The following is a 21,965-nucleotide window of genomic DNA, read 5'->3' as shown; positions in this document are numbered from 1 at the left end:
TTTGTAACGTTTTACGCACAGATTTAATATTTATATTTATGTCTGCAAATATAGAGCTTACATGGTTACACTTACACTCATCGTCTGCTTTGCGGGCCAATTAATCTTCGTTGCGTGGCCATATATATATAGTCAGGGGCGGATCCAACGGAACTCCTAGAGCCCTCATGAATTTTTAGGAAAAGTTCTATAGTGTAGGTGGAACTGAGGCTTAAAATCGAGCAGCAGTCGGAGGTATGTGTTGTTCAGCCCCCCCTAAAATTTTTCCTGGATCTGCCGCTGTATATAGTATATACTTGCACAGACTTTTTATTCTGAAATACGATACAGGACAAATAAACAAACATTGCAGTTGGCACAAGTTAACTGACGTGGCTGAAACATTCCCTGATATGGTCCATAGAATTTTCTCCAAGGCAGGTTGTCAAGCACGGCCAAGCACAAAGTTCCAGCCGATCCCTCGGTTAAGGAGCAGGAACCTGACATGGGTGATGAACTCGCCGCCTGTGCAGAGGTTCTTGGCGTGGAAGCCGGCCTCACATCTCGTGGCGAGGTGGAAGAGCATCTCGATCCAGACCGACGCGATCAGCTCCCACACACGATCACCCTGGCCGGAGAGCAGCATGCGAGCAAGCCTCAACGCGCGCGGCAGCACGGGCCTGATGGTCTCGTACTGGTTGCGCGCGAACTGCCCGTACGCCCCCTCCGCCCTCTCGGCGGGGTCCCTGATCTTGCGCACGACGGCCTCCAGCACCTCCCTGACGGCCTCGGCGTCGTCGGCGTCGGCCTGCTTCGTCTTGCCGTGCTCCGCGAGGATCTGCTTCACCTCCTCGCGGGCCTTGCGGTGCGCCACGTGGCCCTCGCTGCTGATCAACACGCGCCGCTCCAGGACTAGGTCCATGAGGTAGTTGGAGACCTCCATGGCCAGAAGCATGTGATGATTGTGATCATCCCGGCTGTCGCCGCCGCCGCCGTCCTTGTTGCTGGCGGCGAGAAGAGAGCACATGTGGGTGATGAGGTGCCACATGATGACGCTGGTGGAGAAGTCCACCTTGTCGATGCTCTCGTACAGGTCCGAGTCCTTGGCGAGGCCCCTCAACGACAGGATGCCCTGGCCTCGGACATGGCTGAACTGCTGTATCCTATTCCAGTCGTTTAGCTCGTTGCAGATGAGCTCCTTGGTCCTGTCGGAGATGGGGCGCAGCTTGGTGTCCCCCAGCAGGCCGACGTGACGCATCATCCTCGAGAGACAGCCGGCTTGCTTCTCCCTGATGCAGCCGGCCAGCAAGTTGTACTGCGCCCACTTGTTGGACCACAGCGGCTTGTGGTAGGGCCGCACGGATTTCAGCGACCAGAAGACGGCCCTGGTGAGCCTGCTGCCTGCTCCCAGTTTCTCCCGCAGGAAGCAATAGGACCGGAATGACAGCACGAAGGTGAGGATGGAGAGCACCTCCAACGTCACGGCACCGGCGAGCAGGATGTAGGAGACGGCCACGTCGGCGGCGCTGTAGTACGACACGCCGCCCTTGCTCCTCGTCGTCGTCGTAGCAAATAGCGCCAGAGCCGACGAGGTGGTGGCGAGCGTCAGGAGCGGGAGGCCAAGGGTGGTGAAGACGACCGCCGGCGGCCTGCGCTGGGCGTGCGCGTACCTCAGGCCGACCTTGGTGTAGAGATGGTCGTACATGAGTGAGAGCTGGATCTCGCCCATCTTGTACGCCCTGGACGGGAACCACTCCTTCTCCCCGGATTCCATCATCTCCTCTATAATAGGCCATATCTGCGGTAGCAACCATGGCGCCACAGGTATGTCCATCAACGCGTTTATGCAGTTGGGGAAGCTGTCGCCGGCTGCCTCCACGAGGTCGGCGTACTCCTCCTCCAGCCACCATTTCCTGCGGCCCACGATGTCCTTGTTGTACCTGTCGATCGACGCCTGCGATCTGTCTCCGGCTTGGTACCTCGACATGGTCTTGCAGAGGTCACCCATGCGGCTTCCCTTGATCGTCTCCGAGGTGGCCGTCTTGAGCGCCCAAGTCCTCTCCGCGTACTTGATGGTCCCCGAGACAAACATGAGCACGACGGGAGCAAGGAGCTCTTCGTTGCCGCGCCGCCACGACGGCGACTTGGCCACGACGTAGACGGCGAGCACCACCTGCGTCACGAGGCCCAGCAAGTAGCGCTTCCACAGCTCGTTGTCCTCCATGGAGAAGGCCGTGATGGTCTCCTGCCCGCCCAGGTGGAGCAGCAGGACCGGTGCCCACAGGAGCACCAGCTCGTGCCGTGGCTCGCCAATCTTGAGGGTCAGGTGGCCGAGGACGTACACTGCGACGTAGTCCGCCGACAGGTACGCGAGCCAGAGCAGGACGCGGAGCACGGTCGACGGGTTGCGCCGCCGGATGCTCGCGGCGAAGAGGAAGAAGGCCTGCAAGGCAAAGCTGGCCACGACCAAGCATTGGAGCTCCCATTCGTCCCAAAGTTGCTGCGCGTTGGACAAGCTGCACGTGCACATGGGGATCAATAAGCTACTTACCAAAATTATATATTGTAACTTGGAATTAGCTACTTACTAAAGTTAGTTATATATTTTGTAACACCTCGGGTGTTAGCCTTGCATAACTTGACTTGCATAACATGAGCATGAGCATCAAGCATTCATAAATCATCATTTACAATTGAAACATCTGATCGAAACATATGAAACATTGCTTGATATTTCGTGTTTCTTGTAACATATGCATATGATCATGTGCAAATAAATGCTAGTGTGTAATGTTGGTCACTACAACACCTTAGCTACACTTAGGTTAACAAAAGGAACCTTGTTCATGAAGGCCACATTTCTTGATCAAGCATTTAAATGTTATTTCATGTGTTGACCTGAATAGCTGTATGAGTGACTACTACATGAAATGCTTAAATGACCTTGCAAATTGTTTTAACATGCTTAGAGTATCATCATGAACAACTTTGGTATTTAGTGCTAAGGCTAGTTTGGTCATTTAGCCATGGTTTGTGTATGTATCATGATTTCAAAGTGACATGTTTGACTAAAGTTGAACTAGGTGTTAGGGACCTTGCATGGAGGAGTTCACTAAAGCAATGTTGTAGTGTTTAACATAAGGAACAACTTTGATTTTTGGGCCTTTGACTGATTCAGCTCCTATCATGCTTGAATTTGGATTTCAAAAATCATCGAATCACTGTTTTCAACACTTAGCCATTTTTGTTCTAAGTCATACTCTGACAGTGCTGTCAGCCCGACTTTGGATCGATTTTACTCGGTGTACGATGAGAATTGGAACACGATCTTTGAACAACAATTGTAACTGGTACTTAGGTCTACAAAGTTGGTTTAGTAACCTAGCGTTAATTCGTCACGGATTGTAAGATAAATCAACACGAAAACGCGCTGTCAGGCTCGGCCATCAAGAACTGAATCGACTGAATCGATCGGCACAGTGGCCGACCAGCTTCAGAGCTGAGCCGCCGCGTGGAGGTTCCGTCGGCCGCGCGTCGCCGTTGCCCTGACCGCGCAGGCCACGCCGCGCCCGAGCGCGCCTTCTTCACGCCAGCACCCGCCCGCAACGCCCAGCGCCTGCATTTTCGTTTTCCCGGCTCCTCCTTCGCCGTCCGCAGCACCCGCAAGCATAGCCGTCGAGCTCCCGCAGCGCCACCGTCGTCGTTGACGGCAACAGCCTCGCCTAGCCGCTTCTCCATCACCGCAACCGCATAGCCGTCTTCCCCGCGACTCCCTGCGCCAGCCAGTGCCCGCCGTTTTAAGCTCGGTGAGCTCTAGCCCCGCACACCGCCTCGCCGGAGCTCCGCCGCAAGCCCCGTCGTTGTGGCCACGCCGCCACAGTCCCCCTCTCCAAGCGTTAGCTAGCGCGCTAGGTCCGCCGTAGTACCCCGATGCTCGTCCGAGCCTTAGGTCAGGCCACCGAGGACGTCGCCGGCGTTTTACCGTGGTCCAGCCTCGCCGTTCCGCCATGGCCGCCGCCGCTAGCTCTAGGGTCAGCAATAGGGCCGGCCAAGTGGCTCAATAGGTTCGCCAGGTCGTGTAGGTCCTACCCTGATGACCTCACCGCCGGCGAAGCTTGCCGTCGTCGAGCCGCAGCCGCGCAGTGCCCAGCAGCGCCGCTGCTCTGCTCTGTGTCGATGACGTGTGGGGTCCCCTGACCAGCGGGTCCCACCTGTCAGCGACAGCAGTAGTGTAGGCTAAACCATTTTGAATCCAGTTTTTGATTGGTTTTGTTATTTTTGTATCTGCAGATTGGTAGCTCCAAAAATGTTGAAATAAATATGGTTGTGTTCCTTAGGAAGTGTAGTATTTAGGAAAAATATGTTCTTGGCTTCAACAGTAGAAATTTCTGGAGATTTAAATAGGGATTGCAAATGTGCTTTTGAATGCATTCAAATTTGTTTATTTTATATCTAGAGTTCCTGTGCTCCAAAAATTATGAAATTTTTGTGGTAGGCTACTCTTGTCATACCTGAGCTTGGATAAAAATTTGAGGACCAGTGCATGTGTAGATCTATAGTTATAGATTTTTCTTTTATAAATAGTTAATCCTTGCATGAATTTTTATAAATTAATTATAAGTCCAAAATTCATGAGATTTATTGGAGATGATACTAGTACCATATGGATGTTAAGAAAAATAAGAAATCTGTTGCTTGACACTTTTCAATAGGATTTTCCATTTATGCTATTTCAAGCCTTGCTTCCTTATCATTTTTGTATAGGATGTTCTACTTAGTAAAATGACATGAAATTTTTATAGTAGTCCTTTGATAGCATTAGTAAGGCTCTGTAAATTTTTGAGAATTTATTAAGCACATCTGATATATATTTATTATTTAACCTAGATATCTAAATAAAATAATAAAGGCAATTTAATAAATAGTTGGACTTTACCATTATGTTATCTTAACTATATTTGGTATGCTTAAACTGTTGGTAGGATCTAGGTTGTCAATTTGTGGATGAATGCATGAAGTAGAGGTGCTATTACTTTATATTGCATGTTAAATCATTTCCGGACTGATTCTAGAGTATGAGGAGTTACATGTTGAAACTGATGTAGACTGTAAAAATGGTTAATAACAAAGTTGTAGAAAATTTGATAAGCTTTCCAGAAAGTCCAGGATCACTAGATTTGGAATTGTAGAACTCCAGTTATGAGTGAAACAAGTAGATACTATTTATGGCATAGTCGATGCTTTGTAGAAGTAGTTAAGTAGTAAGCGAGAAGAGATATGCACCTACTCAAACAACGCGATGCACTTGTTAACATTATGCATTCGTAATACTCATACCATACTCATGCATCTAGGATCGGAGGAAGAGATCACGTTGCTGGAATTCGAAGAAGCAGAGGAAGGGAACCCGCAGGAGGATCCGCAAGCCGCAGCTCCCGAAGGCGTGGAGCAGAACCCTGAAGAGCTTCCGGAGTGCCCTGACCACCGTCCTACTTCCTTTCTGCGAGGCAAGCCCCGGAGCATTATAAGTCTCCCAGTAATTTACAAATGTTTACTTACGTATTTATGATTGATGCATTAGGTTATAAGAGTTGAATGAAACCACTTGATGCATGTACATTCCTTGTCCAGATATTACACCTTTAACCGGTATAGGTCCAGGATCGAATATATATATGCTTAGCCATGCTTAGACCGGTAGAAGTCAGGTGATGTCCTGTCACCTGCGAGATATAGGTGGATACCGGAGCACGGTTGGCTATATCTGCTATCGTGGAACAGAACCATGAGGTAAAAGTAAATTGAGACCGGACGGGAGGTCGATAGGGAAGCAACAAGGCATGGAGGTCTTGGGTGTGGACCTATCCCCGTCTGTGTCGATTAAGGACCGTACCGTTGTTGGCGCTTCTGACAAGATTGAACGCATGCCTCTCACTTAGCTGGCCGGATAACTCGTTCCGACCGCGAAGCCGAGTAATTCAACTCAGGCCGGGAATCGTTCTGTTGTGCGCTCCTTCCGGGGAACGATCAGACTGAGCCCAAGGGCAGGATTGGCCTGAGCATCCTGGCATCTGGTGTTCCAGATTGTGCGGCGCAGTACGAACCCGCGAAATGTGTACCGGAGTTGTACCAAAGGTGACCTAAGACTATCGTGGCTGATAGATCTGGGTTTGTGTTAGGAATAAATTCCCAGCTGGTTGAAATCGATTCGAATCGCCGTCTCTCCCGGATAGTGAGAAACTTGGCTAGTCCCAACATCATAGCAGCTATATTATGAAACATGATGGTTCAGGTGAATATGGAATTACAATACCTGCTATGGTTACTATTGTATGCTTCTAAATGATATACCACATGTTTGGCACAGGATAGTTGCAAATCTAGAAATGGATAGTTATAATTAACTTGATAAAAGAATCATAATGGTACAACGGGTAATTGCCTTTTTCGCAAAATGTTGTCAAGTTACGTCCACTTATACAGCCTTGCATAATCCTTGGAGTCATTTTATTTCTGGTTCATGACGGGTAAGTCTAGCTGAGTACCTTCTTGTACTCAGGGTTTATTTTCCCATTGTTGCAGATGGCACTGTGTATCATGGTTATTGCAAGAGTTGCTTCTATCCCGCTGTGGATGAGGAGTAAGCCTTGGGCAGGCTTCCTTAGTAATTCCTATCTTTGCTTTTGTGGATCGTGATCTGGTTTGGCACTGTATCAAACTATGTTGGAAACTTTATCTTTGAACTTATTTGCTTCCGCTTAATTTATCAAACTCAGTTTGTAATAACTTTCTATTCGTACTCTGATGATGAAACGTATCTGTGAACTTTATGTAATATGTGGCATGTATGTTGAATCCTGTACGATCTTGGTTGTTGTAAATCGTTTATCGAGACCCGTCGTGGTACTCGACGGACTACCGGGTTTATATGGGTTCAAGTATGACAGTGCGACCGCTTGCGGATTGCCATTGTACTTGTATTCTTATAAATTGGTCGGTTCTGCGACAGCTGGCATCAGAGCAAGATTCAACGTTAATTGTCACAAGTGTATTTAAAACAAAAGTTTTTGTTTTCCAAAAACCCTTCTCTAGCAACTAATAGTCAAATAATAGGTAATTGAAATCTAAAGTGTGCCATTGATCACTTTCCGTATGCCCAAATTAAGGACTATTAGGTGGCTATTTAAGTACTAACATGGGGGTTTTTACTTCGTCGTCCATACGGCGTGCTATAGTATGGATGCCATTCACTTGAGTGGTAATGTATGGATCAAATGCCTCTACGCCAAGGTAAGATGAGTGTATGACCGCAAGATGTGAGCGTGCGGTCGGGGAGAGTTAGCTTTGGTACGGCTATGTATACATGCTTGCATGTGTATATGGTACGTATTTAATTGTGGGTTTAAATTCTTGTTGGGTAGATTGATACGGAAGTATATGTATGGGTATATATATATGGAAGTATTTACAATTCCATTCTGAATATTTCATTATGGGTTTAGGGCTGAAATGAAATTTTATGCAGGTACACTAACAACGAAACGTGTAGCTCGACTAGTTACGCTATTTATGAGAGAACGTATGTATGCCACCGTGTCTACCGTTAGAAGCAAATTTTTCCTAAGTTTGTGAGGACGTACGGTACGAGCATGCATCATGTTAAAATACCATTCACCTAATTACATTTGTTTCTCCCCTTATAAAATTCTTACTCGGTTATGTAACTCTTATCCATTATGGCATTGTCTCACCAAGGGGTACATGTTAATGGTGCAGATGGCACGCACCAAGCAGACTGCTCGCAAGTCCACCGGAGGCAGAGCTCCTAGCCGTCAGCTTGCTCCACGTACCCGTCAACGTCACACGTTTCTTGGAGAGTTTGGGATGCCTACACTCTTGTGGAGAGTGCTCAGCTATGTAGGTTATCCTGATGGAATGGAACCCCGCTACTTCTGGGCGAATGAGCGGTTGGGAGAAGGTCTCTTAGTTACAGTGGAGGCCGTTGTTCGTCCCCGAGGTGACGATTCTGAGTGGACAGGCTGGTGTTATGAGTCAACTAGTAGGACTGCTGAAGAAGCAGCTGGCAGGGCAGCCTTTGGAATCTTGAGGGATATCATGGATCGTTTTCCTCAGGAGCTGGCAGCCGCTTTGGTTGGAGTCTTTCCAAGAGGTAATCCCTCCACTGACTCATGGCAGCAGGCAAGAGGAAGATCCTTGGAAATTGGTGCAGCAGAGGGGCAGAACAGCGATAGCCCTGCAATGAGCGCCATGTTCGCAACGATGAGAGTGTTAGATGGAGTTGAGGGTAGCCTCAGACGTGTGTCTAGTGCTCTTGGTCATGCCCGCGAAGACCGACGTCAGCTTCAGAGGGAGCACGACATCGAGATTGAGAGGCTCACCGAAGAGATGACTCGGTTAACTCACCAACGGAATGCAGCTTGGTCCCGAGAAGATGTCCTGAGAGCTCGACAGTTTGAGCTGGGACAGCAGCTGGCCAATGCGGAAGAATACAACGATAATCTGCATGAAGAGGTTCATCTACTGCACAATCAGCTCCACCCTTATGTCCCACCTGGAGCCGCGGAAATGGATCTAGAGGGGTACGAAGAAGAAGAAGAAGTGGCACCTGAAGAAGAAGTAGAACCTGAGGAAGGAAATGATTCTGCGTCTGACCTCGATAGTGACCATGATGAGGATTAGATCGCCTCGCATGTAGTGGAAGGACTAATGTATCACCTCTATTTATGTAATGGACATGTAGTTTGAAGTTGGCATTAGTAACCAGACTATCATGTAATGTTAATCGCATGTTGGATGAACGTCAATGCAATTCCTGTACTTTGTCGTTAACCACGCTTTAAAATTGCATGCGTTATGAGTACGATAAGTGGTCAAATTGGTGATGTCATGTTGCGAGAAAGAATTATTATGCCTCTGTTTTTATTGTGATTTTGAGAATTTTCTCCAGTAATTTCAGTTTGGCATGAGTATCTAATTCATCTGCAATCTCTTGGCATCAACCAATAATCACTTATTGTTGCAACTTCGCAGATGACGCGCACCCGTGCAGGAGCTAGTAGCAGCCAGGATGGCAACCATGATGACTTGCCACCCCCACCCCCGCCGTCTGCTCAGGAATTCTTTGCTCAGTTCCTAGGGAGCCAGAGGACAATGGAAGAAGCCTTGCGCCTTATCGCGCAAAACACTGCTCGTGGCCACCCACAGCAACCAGGGGCCGAGCCAAATCAGCACAGTTCATTCAAGGAGTTTCTGGACACGAAGCCGCCCATCTTCAAGGTGGCTGAGGAACCACTGCAGGCCGATGAGTGGCTGAATACAATCGAGCAAAAGTTTCATCTGCTAAGGGTCACAGAGCACCTAAAAGCAGAATATGCTTCTCATCAATTGCAAGGACCAGCAGGAATCTGGTGGACGCACTTTCTGTCGTCTCTGCCTGCTAATGCGAGAGTGACCTGGGATCAATTCAAGTTGGCTTTTAGGGGACACCATATTCCCCCGGGCCTGATGCGCATGAAAGCAGCAGAATTTATGAGGCTCACTCAAGGAACCAAGTCACTCACAGAATATATGCACGCATTCAACAACTTGTCAAGATATGCTCCCAGTTTCGTGGATACTGAAGAGAAAAAGATTGAGAGTTTCAAGCGAGGTCTGGGTACCAAATTAATGAAGACTATGGCAAACTCCCGATGTGCCACGTACAATGAATTCATTAGTGATGCCTTGACCCAAGAAAATCACAACAACACGCATGCAGTTGCTAAAGGTCGCAAGAGGGCCTATGAGGCCGGTGCATCCGGATCTTTCCAGTCGAAAGCGCCTATCACAGCTAGGCCACAATTCCGTCCACCTGCACCCAAGTTCAGGCCTCCACTACCGAAAGCTCAGAATAACAGGCCACAGAAACCATTTCGTAAGGCGTTTACTATTGCCTTACCAAAAGGAAATGGCAATCAGGACAGCTCCACCGGATTCAAAAGTAATCAACCTTGTTTCAACTGCAACCAACTGGGTCATTGGTCCAAGGAGTGCCCCCACCCCAAGAGGAATGGCAACCCAAACCAGAACAATCAGAGGCAGGTGAATGCCAGGGCACGTCAGGGACAGGTGCATTATACTGCTGTGGAGGAAGTGCCCGCCGGAGAAGTTGTCACGGCTGGTATGTTTCTTGTCAACAAGCATCCCGCTGTTGTTTTATTTGATTCAGGAGCTTCTCATTCATTTATGAGTCAAGCATTTGCATCTAGACATGATCAAGAAATAATAGAAGTAAGTAAAGGGGGTTTTAACATAAGTTCAGCAGGGGGAACAGTTACTACCAAAAAGATAGTCAAAAATGTACTCATCTTGATACAAGGGAGGGAGTACACAACAGATTTGATAATATTGCCGGGGTTGTCGATAAGTGTAATCTTAGGCATGAATTGGATGAAGTACCATGGTGCTCTTATTGACACTAGCACCCGTACCATTATGTTGAGAGAACCCACGGGAGGGAATGCTTTTCTAGTTCCACTCTCCCGCGATTTCGAACCCCAACATTTAGCCTGTGCTATCCAAGCCACCACCATATGTGATATTCCCGTGGTTTGTGAGTTTCCGGATGTATTTCCAGAGGAATTACCAGGTCTACCACCGGATAGGGACGTGGAATTTAAGATCGAATTAGTGCCAGGTACCGCACCCATATCCAGAAGGCCATATAGAATGCCACCCAATGAGTTAGCAGAACTTAAGGTTCAATTGCAGGATCTATTGGACAAAGGTCTTATCCAACCTAGCTCATCTCCGTGGGGATGTCCAGCATTGTTTGTGAAAAAGAAGGATAAGTCACTGAGGATGTGTGTAGATTACAGACCACTCAATGCTGTGACCATCAAGAACAAATATCCATTACCCCGCATCGACATCTTGTTCGATCAGCTAGCGAAGGCAAAGGTATTCTCCAAAATTGACTTAAGATCAGGTTACCATCAGATAAAGATCAGACCGGAGGATATACCCAAAACTGCTTTCTCTACTAGGTACGGCTTATACGAGTATCTAGTTATGTCTTTCGGACTAACAAATGCTCCAGCCTATTTCATGTACCTAATGAACTCGGTATTTATGCCCGAACTTGATAAGTTTGTAGTCGTGTTTATCGATGACATATTGATTTATTCAGAAACTGAGTCAGATCATGAAGAGCATCTGAGGATTGTCCTATCTAGACTAAGGGAGCATAAGCTATATGCCAAGTTTAGCAAATGTGAATTTTGGATGAGCAAAGTACCTTTCTTAGGTCACATATTATCAAGAGATGGAATCTCAGTAGACCCATCCAAAGTACAGGAGGTCATGGATTGGAAAGCCCCAACTTCGGTGCATGAAGTTCGGAGTTTCCTAGGGTTAGCAGGATACTATCGTCGGTTTATTCCAGACTTCTCAAAGATAGCTAAGCCTATGACCAGACTACTTCAGAAAGATGAGAAATACAAGTGGACACCCGAATGTGAAACAGCTTTTCACACCCTCAGAACTTTGTTGACTACAGCACCAGTGCTAGCACAACCAGACATTGAAAAGCCTTTTGATGTATTTTGTGATGCATCAGGAATAGGTTTGGGATGTGTACTTATGCAAGAAGGGAGAGTAATTGCATATGCCTCTCGGCAACTGAGAAAACATGAAGTCAACTACCCTACACATGATTTGGAACTTGCAGCCGTTGTCCATGCATTGAAGATATGGAGACATTACTTGTTGGGCAATGTATGTCATATCTATACTGACCATAAAAGCCTCAAGTATATCTTTACCCAGCCAGAGCTGAACATGAGACAACGAAGGTGGTTAGAATTGATTAAGGACTATAATTTGGAAGTGCATTACCATCCGGGTAAAGCTAATGTAGTAGCCGATGCACTTAGTCGAAAGTCCCATTGCAACCCTGTGGAAGCACTATTGGAAGATGGATTCAACTTGCTACATCCTGCTGTGCTACACAATATTACAATCAGTTGTTCGCTTGAGGGTAGAATCATAGAGCTACAGCAGACTGATGTAGGAATAAGTCACATCAAGAGAAAAATGCAAGAGCAAGAGACAAAACATTTTAGATTGGACGAAAGAGGTGTATTATGGTTTGAGGACCGACTAGTGGTGCCGAAAGACCGTGAGCTAAGGAATCAAATTTTAGAAGAAGCTCACTCGTCCAAATTGTCTATCCACCCGGGTAGTAGTAAAATGTATCAGGATCTAAGAAACCGTTTTTGGTGGACTAAGATGAAGAAAGAGATCGCAGCCTATGTTGCTAGGTGTGATAACTGCAGCAGAGTGAAAGCCGTCCATATGAAAACCGCTGGATTACTTCAGCCATTGCCTATTCCAGGATGGAAATGGGAGGAAATCAGCATGGACTTTATCACAGGCCTTCCAACAACGCCCCAAGGTCACGATTCAATCTGGGTCATTGTTGATCGTCTCACCAAGTCAGCACACTTCATACCAGTGAACACGCGGTATATAGTTGGGAAATACGCTGAAATATATGTTGCCCAGATCGTGAGATTGCATGGAGTACCCAGGACCATAATCTCAGATAGAGGACCACAGTTCATAGCTCGTTTCTAGGAGCACTTACACCAAGCTTTGGGAACCAAGCTAATCAGAAGTTTAGCTTATCATCCGCAAACTTCAGGACAGACAGAGCGAGTAAACCAAATCCTAGAAGATTTACTTAGAGCTTGTGTTATCTCTTCAAAAGGTTCATGGGAGAAATGGTTACCTTTAGCTGAATTCTCCTATAACAACAGTTATCAAGCGAGTATCAAAATGGCTCCATTTGAAGCCTTATATGGCAGAAAATGCAGAACTCCATTGAATTGGATTGAGCCCGGTGAAAGGAGATATTTTGGTATTGATTTTGTCAATGAAGCCGAAGAACAAGTACGTATCATCCAACAACACATGAAGGCAGCTCAATCAAGACAGAAGAGTTACGCTGATAGAAGAAGAAGACCACTAACGTTTGAAGTGGGTGACTATGTATACTTGAGAGTATCACCCATGAAAGGTGTGAAGAGATTTGGGATGAAAAAGAAGCTTTCACCAAGATATGTAGGGCCATACAAAATCTTGGAACGAAAAGGAAATGTTGCGTATAAGCTACAACTACCACCAGAGATGAGTGCAATCTTTGATGTGTTCCATGTGTCTCAGTTAAAGAAATGTCTTCGAGTACCGGAAGAAGCTATTGCACCCACCAACGTGCAACTTCAATCGGATTTGACCTATGAAGAAAAGCCAATTCGAGTATTAGAAGTGATGGAGAGAGTAACAAGGAGTAAGATCATTAAGTTCTATAAGGTAGTGTGGAACAATCATAGTGAACAAGATGCTACATGGGAAAGAGAAGATTATCTGCAAGAAGTTTATCCCGCCTTTTTCCAAGAATGGTAGGTCTTGCAAATCTCGGGACGAGATTTTTATAAGGGGGAGGGGCTGTAACACCTCGGGTGTTAGCCTTGCATAACTTGACTTGCATAACATGAGCATGAGCATCAAGCATTCATAAATCATCATTTACAATTGAAACATCTGATCGAAACATATGAAACATTGCTTGATATTTCGTGTTTCTTGTAACATATGCATATGATCATGTGCAAATAAATGCTAGTGTGTAATGTTGGTCACTACAACACCTTAGCTACACTTAGGTTAACAAAAGGAACCTTGTTCATGAAGGCCACATTTCTTGATCAAGCATTTAAATGTTATTTCATGTGTTGACCTGAATAGCTGTATGAGTGACTACTACATGAAATGCTTAAATGACCTTGCAAATTGTTTTAACATGCTTAGAGTATCATCATGAACAACTTTGGTATTTAGTGCTAAGGCTAGTTTGGTCATTTAGCCATGGTTTGTGTATGTATCATGATTTCAAAGTGACATGTTTGACTAAAGTTGAACTAGGTGTTAGGGACCTTGCATGGAGGAGTTCACTAAAGCAATGTTGTAGTGTTTAACATAAGGAACAACTTTGATTTTTGGGCCTTTGACTGATTCAGCTCCTATCATGCTTGAATTTGGATTTCAAAAATCATCGAATCACTGTTTTCAACACTTAGCCATTTTTGTTCTAAGTCATACTCTGACAGTGCTGTCAGCCCGACTTTGGATCGATTTTACTCGGTGTACGATGAGAATTGGAACACGATCTTTGAACAACAATTGTAACTGGTACTTAGGTCTACAAAGTTGGTTTAGTAACCTAGCGTTAATTCGTCACGGATTGTAAGATAAATCAACACGAAAACGCGCTGTCAGGCTCGGCCATCAAGAACTGAATCGACTGAATCGATCGGCACAGTGGCCGACCAGCTTCAGAGCTGAGCCGCCGCGTGGAGGTTCCGTCGGCCGCGCGTCGCCGTTGCCCTGACCGCGCAGGCCACGCCGCGCCCGAGCGCGCCTTCTTCACGCCAGCACCCGCCCGCAACGCCCAGCGCCTGCATTTTCGTTTTCCCGGCTCCTCCTTCGCCGTCCGCAGCACCCGCAAGCATAGCCGTCGAGCTCCCGTAGCGCCACCGTCGTCGTTGACGGCAACAGCCTCGCCTAGCCGCTTCTCCATCACCGCAACCGCATAGCCGTCTTCCCCGCGACTCCCTGCGCCAGCCAGTGCCCGCCGTTTTAAGCTCGGTGAGCTCTAGCCCCGCACACCGCCTCGCCGGAGCTCCGCCGCAAGCCCCGTCGTTGTGGCCACGCCGCCACAGTCCCCCTCTCCAAGCGTTAGCTAGCGCGCTAGGTCCGCCGTAGTACCCCGATGCTCGTCCGAGCCTTAGGTCAGGCCACCGAGGACGTCGCCGGCGTTTTACCGTGGTCCAGCCTCGCCGTTCCGCCATGGCCGCCGCCGCTAGCTCTAGGGTCAGCAATAGGGCCGGCCAAGTGGCTCAATAGGTTCGCCAGGTCGTGTAGGTCCTACCCTGATGACCTCACCGCCGGCGAAGCTTGCCGTCGTCGAGCCGCAGCCGCGCAGTGCCCAGCAGCGCCGCTGCTCTGCTCTGTGTCGATGACGTGTGGGGTCCCCTGACCAGCGGGTCCCACCTGTCAGCGACAGCAGTAGTGTAGGCTAAACCATTTTGAATCCAGTTTTTGATTGGTTTTGTTATTTTTGTATCTGCAGATTGGTAGCTCCAAAAATGTTGAAATAAATATGGTTGTGTTCCTTAGGAAGTGTAGTATTTAGGAAAAATATGTTCTTGGCTTCAACAGTAGAAATTTCTGGAGATTTAAATAGGGATTGCAAATGTGCTTTTGAATGCATTCAAATTTGTTTATTTTATATCTAGAGTTCCTGTGCTCCAAAAATTATGAAATTTTTGTGGTAGGCTACTCTTGTCATACCTGAGCTTGGATAAAAATTTGAGGACCAGTGCATGTGTAGATCTATAGTTATAGATTTTTCTTTTATAAATAGTTAATCCTTGCATGAATTTTTATAAATTAATTATAAGTCCAAAATTCATGAGATTTATTGGAGATGATACTAGTACCATATGGATGTTAAGAAAAATAAGAAATCTATTGCTTGACACTTTTCAATAGGATTTTCCATTTATGCTATTTCAAGCCTTGCTTCCTTATCATTTTTGTATAGGATGTTCTACTTAGTAAAATGACATGAAATTTTTATAGTAGTCCTTTGATAGCATTAGTAAGGCTCTGTAAATTTTTGAGAATTTATTAAGCACATCTGATATATATTTATTATTTAACCTAGATATCTAAATAAAATAATAAAGGCAATTTAATAAATAGTTGGACTTTACCATTATGTTATCTTAACTATATTTGGTATGCTTAAACTGTTGGTAGGATCTAGGTTGTCAATTTGTGGATGAATGCATGAAGTAGAGGTGCTATTACTTTATATTGCATGTTAAATCATTTCCGGACTGATTCTAGAGTATGAGGAGTTACATGTTGAAACTGATGTAGACTGTAAAAATGGTTAATAACAAAGTTGTAGAAAATTTGATAAGCTTTCCAGAAAGTCTAGGATCACTAGATTTGGAATTGTAGAACTCCAGTTATGAGTGAAACAAGTAGATACTGTTTATGGCATAGTCGATGCTTTGTAGAAGTAGTTAAGTAGTAAGCGAGAAGAGATATGCACCTACTCAAACAACGCGATGCACTTGTTAACATTATGCATTCGTAATACTCATACCATACTCATGCATCTAGGATCGGAGGAAGAGATCACGTTGCTGGAATTCGAAGAAGCAGAGGAAGGGAACCCGCAGGAGGATCCGCAAGCCGCAGCTCCCGAAGGCGTGGAGCAGAACCCTGAAGAGCTTCCGGAGTGCCCTGACCACCGTCCTACTTCCTTTCTGTGAGGCAAGCCCCGGAGCATTATAAGTCTCCCAGTAATTTACAAATGTTTACTTACGTATTTATGATTGATGCATTAGGTTATAAGAGTTGAATGAAACCACTTGATGCATGTACATTCCTTGTCCAGATATTACACCTTTAACCGGTATAGGTCCAGGATCGAATATATATATGCTTAGCCATGCTTAGACCGGTAGAAGTCAGGTGATGTCCTGTCACCTGCGAGATATAGGTGGATACCGGAGCACGGTTGGCTATATCTGCTATCGTGGAACAGAACCATGAGGTAAAAGTAAATTGAGACCGGACGGGAGGTCGATAGGGAAGCAACAAGGCATGGAGGTCTTGGGTGTGGACCTATCCCCGTCTGTGTCGATTAAGGACCGTACCGTTGTTGGCGCTTCTGACAAGATTGAACGCATGCCTCTCACTTAGCTGGCCGGATAACTCGTTCCGACCGCGAAGCCGAGTAATTCAACTCAGGCCGGGAATCATTCTGTTGTGCGCTCCTTCCGGGAAACGATCAGACTGAGCCCAAGGGCAGGATTGGCCTGAGCATCCTGGCATCTGGTGTTCCAGATTGTGCGGCGCAGTACGAACCCGCGAAATGTGTACCGGAGTTGTACCAAAGGTGACCTAAGACTATCGTGGCTGATAGATCTGGGTTTGTGTTAGGAATAAATTCCCAGCTGGTTGAAATCGATTCGAATCGCCGTCTCTCCCGGATAGTGAGAAACTTGGCTAGTCCCAACATCGTAGCAGCTATATTATGAAACATGATGGTTCAGGTGAATATGGAATTACAATACCTGCTATGGTTACTATTGTATGCTTCTAAATGATATACCACATGTTTGGCACAGGATAGTTGCAAATCTAGAAATGGATAGTTATAATTAACTTGATAAAAGAATCATAATGGTACAACGGGTAATTGCCTTTTTCGCAAAATGTTGTCAAGTTACGTCCACTTATACAGCCTTGCATAATCCTTGGAGTCATTTTATTTCTGGTTCATGACGGGTAAGTCTAGCTGAGTACCTTCTTGTACTCAGGGTTTATTTTCCCATTGTTGCAGATGGCACTGTGTATCATGGTTATTGCAAGAGTTGCTTCTATCCCGCTGTGGATGAGGAGTAAGCCTTGGGCAGGCTTCCTTAGTAATTCCTATCTTTGCTTTTGTGGATCGTGATCTGGTTTGGCACTGTATCAAACTATGTTGGAAACTTTATCTTTGAACTTATTTGCTTCCGCTTAATTTATCAAACTCGGTTTGTAATAACTTTCTATTCGTACTCTGATGATGAAACGTATCTGTGAACTTTATGTAATATGTGGCATGTATGTTGAATCCTGTACGATCTTGGTTGTTGTAAATCGTTTATCGAGACCCGTCGTGGTACTCGACGGACTACCGGGTTTATATGGGTTCAAGTATGACAGTGCGACCGCTTGCGGATTGCCATTGTACTTGTATTCTTATAAATTGGTCGGTTCTGCGACATATTTGGGCTAAAATATTATTATACAAAAAAATCTTAATTACTTCCCTCAAGTTCTGCCTATGTGCAAACAACCCCTAAACTAATTTTTGGTTCCATTTAGTCTCCCAGTTGGTCCAACTTATCCAAACAAGATTTGTTTTGTTTTCGTTTTTTCTGCGCACAAGTTGAGTTTAATTTTAAATTTTGTGAGGTCACAAAGCACATCATAATTCATTTTCTTAAAAAATAATACCATAGTTATTATTATTATTATTATTATTATTATTATTATTATTATTATTATTATTATTATTATTTAATGATATATTAACCCTAGACATACAAGATTGTAGGAAATATAATTATGAAAAATCATAATGTGTGTCTTCAAAAAATATGATGTTTGTGTCACCTCATAAAATTTTATATTAACCCTAGACATACAAAATTGTAGGAAATATAATTATGAAAAATCATAATGTGTTTCTTAAAAAAATATGATGTTTTTGTCACCTCATAAAATTTATATTAACCCTAGACATACAAAATTGTAGGAAATATAATTATGAAAATCATAATGTGTTTCTTAAAAAAAATATGATGTTTTTTGTCACCTCATAAAATTTTATATTAACCCTAGACATACAAAATTGTAGGAAATATAATTATGAAAAATCATAATGTATTAAAAAAATATATGATGTTTGCTGTCAACTCATAAAATTTAAAATTAACTCAACATGTATGTGAGCAAAGTAAAAAAGAAAATCTTGTTAAGCGGTAAATTGAACCAACTTAAATAGTTGCAGGAGTAGTTGAACCAATGTTAGTGTTTGCACTAAAATTTGGCAAAGCCCTTTAAAGGAAGGAATCGGCCGATGTGCTCACCAGCCAAGAAATATTCTTTAATTTGGGAGAAGAGGTATGAAGTCCAAGTGCTCCACACGTGAAGATATATATGGAAAAGCAACAGAAGCAAGAAGATCAAGGAAAATGCGCACGTCATGACTTGAGACAATTATTTATAATATATCCTCACGCACGGTGATTGTTATGTTCGACCACGTTTCAATCCAAGCTCAGCATCACAAAGTTTCCTTGAATAATTAATTTGGATTAAATAGTCAGAATCCAGGTGCCGCCGGCGTAAATGAAAAAGAATAGAAAGGGAGGAGGATTAAAGGAAGAAAAGTAGAGTCGATTAATCTGGCATCAAATGCATGCGTGCAATCTCTGATGGCCTCGGACTCTTGTTGGTTGCCATAGGATGAATGCATAGGGGAAGGAAAAGAAATATTATTTATTTAGGAAGAGCATGACGCCAGGCATATATATGGAGAGGGCAGAGCAAAGGAGCACGGAGAGGTATCAGACTTGGACTCTGTTGTTTGGCAAGATTGCACGGCAAGCCCAAGATTACCACGTGATGCATGCATTGTTCTAGTGTACATCGGCAGGCATATTATACAAATACACGTACACAGTAGATGCAAGGATATGGCAAGAAAAGAGATCAAGAAGGCTTCATTAGCGATGACTTTAAATAAGGGAATTAGAGTTCATGTATTTTTTTGTACTTTCTATCGTTTTCTTAGGCAAGTCACGTACGGAGGTTATCAGGGGCTCTTAGTTTTGGATATAAATATGTACTCCTGGCTATTGTAAAAGACATCCACACATCAATCAAAATTAATCTTTACTTTTTTGGCTTCACGCCAAGCCTTAGGAGTAGGAGTAATATAGCTCTTCGTCGAGTTCTTCAGCAAACAGGGCTACATCGACTGATCGACCTCCAGCTTGCTTGTGAGTACCGTTACGACTTGTATTGTGCTTGTAAAGCTGCATGAGCTGATTGATCTTTTATGAGTCATAATATAAGTTAGTTATCGATCTGTATCGTAGTTTGTAAGGCTGCATCAGCTGATTGATCTCTTACGAATCATAATATAGATCAAAGTTATCGATCTTGTGTTAAATAACTTGTTGTTTAATACAATATCACCAGTTATCGAATCTGCTAAGATTAGTAAAATTTTTCTTACTGTTTTTGGTTGATTCACCAGTTATCGATCTTGTTATAATTAATGTTTTATTAATTATAAAAAATCACCTGTTTGAGATAGAGATAGATCGGCATCATATCATCTTAATTGATCGTCCTTTGATCTGGTCACATTTTAAATCTCATAATTGAGAACTTAATTCCGCTAGATCGGTTGTTTATCTCTATTCTAATCAAACATAGTATGTATCCAAAGACATGTTTCAATCTTGAATAAACTCACTAGTCAATGAGATCTGATCTAATGACACTACCATAGCTGCATCGATCTGGTCAAACCTCACTGGTAAGACTTTAGATTAGAAATTATTGATTAGTGGTTTTATTAATGATTGAGATATGTACTATGTTTGTTTGATATGCCTGCATCGGCTATTTTTGCCGATTTGCCTATGCTCTCACGCATATAGCATGTTTTTCTGAATCTGTCAACATATAGATGGTTTTATAGATTCTTTGGCTTTAGTTTATTATCATTATCATAGCTGCATCGATCCGATCGAACCTCACTATTGATGATAATAGATTAGACTCAAAATTGTTTGTAGAATCATTTATATTAGATAGTCGATTTGTTCGCATGTTATACTTTTTTCATTAAACTTATCGGCTCGACGCTTTATATCATTCATTTCCATTTAGCCGATGATGTTTTCTGATGTTCCATGAGCATCGGTTATTTTGATTCGTATCATTATCATTTAATATTAGCCGATAATTCTTGATTTAAAGATCTTCGTTTCATGGATACGCTGGATATCGACTATTTAGTTGATAGCCTCATTGAATCGGCTATCTAGCCGTACATTTGGAACTGTTTAGTGCAACACCGACATGTTTCACCTTAAATTACAGATAAGATTTTCTCTCCTTGTCAATTGCAGGTCAAATTGACTGGCACGTCATTGGGTTTTCAAAATCGACTGATTCTGTGTTGAAGCCAAGCAGATCTCTGGTCTCGTTCCACTCAGATCTTTCGGCTTGTTGTGTGTTGATCACATCGCCACATTTTTGTGTCATCAGTTAGTTTACTCTGGTGTCCTAAAATGATAGTTTTGAATACAAGGTACAATAGGCACTAGGGGTGAAGATAAGGCAAATTGGACAAGTGTGCATGTCTTGTGGAGTGCATGAATTTTTGCTATAGAGATGTATACATGATGTATACATGGTCATAATCACCGCTTTTGCATTTTGGTGTGGTGCGCCTGTACCCCTAAACAGCTAAACTCTATATAGATTAAGATCCGCCCTGATAAGCACTTGAATTCCCAACTGTATATATATTGTGGACACACATGGAAAATTAAACGTTCAATATGGATGAAAAGACATAAAGAGCAAGTAATTGGTAGACGAGGTCTATAACACCTATATAGAAGTATTATAGAATATCTGCATTGTATTAGAAAATGAAAAAAGTAAACATAAACAATTTTGGTTATATATGGGTTTCTACTAACTTCTGATACTTTCTTTTAAGATCCAATCCGATTCAAGAGCATGTATGTTAGACTAGTCCTTTGCTTTCACATATAAGGGAGAGTGCAATAGGCGTATATACCCCTCGCTTAACCTCCTGATCTGTTGAAATCTGATTCTATTCTACATGATTGAAGGGTGAACTCTTAGTCACCTTATATAAAATATGGCAAGTATGTACATAAATTATTTTCCTTATACAAAATACACATATTTTTATTTAAGAAAACATTATCTTCTTGTTCCCTGAGTGCACTATATTTCAGGACGAAAGGAGTATGAGATAATTATTATATTATTTTTTCTATCTCCAGGTTAAATACGACTTAAACCACTTCATGAAAGTCAGGGAGAAAGTTATAGTTACTGCTGCTTGATGCCTTGACGAAGATGTAAAATTAATGTGGTATTTGCTATATATACTAGCTTACCTTAGCGGTTGTTTTGTCTTCTGGTCTCCACTTATGCGTTTACTGATTATCATTGCGACAGTACTGGGAGATGAACCGACTTCGCTAACAATCAGTTTTAGCTCATTGCCAACTGCGCCCTGG

The 21,965-nt window shown here is 43.9% G+C and overlaps 1 protein-coding gene across 1 annotated transcript in view; it reads right to left on the bottom strand.

Annotated features, from left to right (window-relative positions):
* Positions 1-424: 424 nt before the first annotated feature.
* LOC136543391 (uncharacterized) overlaps positions 425-21,965 on the bottom strand; it is a 39,936-nt gene continuing 18,395 nt past the window's right edge. Inside the window, exons 2-3 of the mRNA XM_066535851.1 lie at positions 21,843-21,961; positions 425-2,495 (exon numbers count right to left, since the gene is read on the bottom strand). Coding sequence (XP_066391948.1) covers positions 425-2,495; positions 21,843-21,961 — 2,190 coding nt within the window. The remainder of the gene's footprint in view (positions 2,496-21,842; positions 21,962-21,965) is intronic.

This window comes from Miscanthus floridulus, chromosome 3, assembly GCF_019320115.1.
Source record: "Miscanthus floridulus cultivar M001 chromosome 3, ASM1932011v1, whole genome shotgun sequence".
In the NCBI taxonomy this organism is placed as follows: domain Eukaryota; kingdom Viridiplantae; phylum Streptophyta; class Magnoliopsida; order Poales; family Poaceae; genus Miscanthus; species Miscanthus floridulus.
The sequence above is the reverse complement of the archived record's forward strand: the minus strand, read 5'-3'. Positions and strand labels throughout refer to the sequence as shown.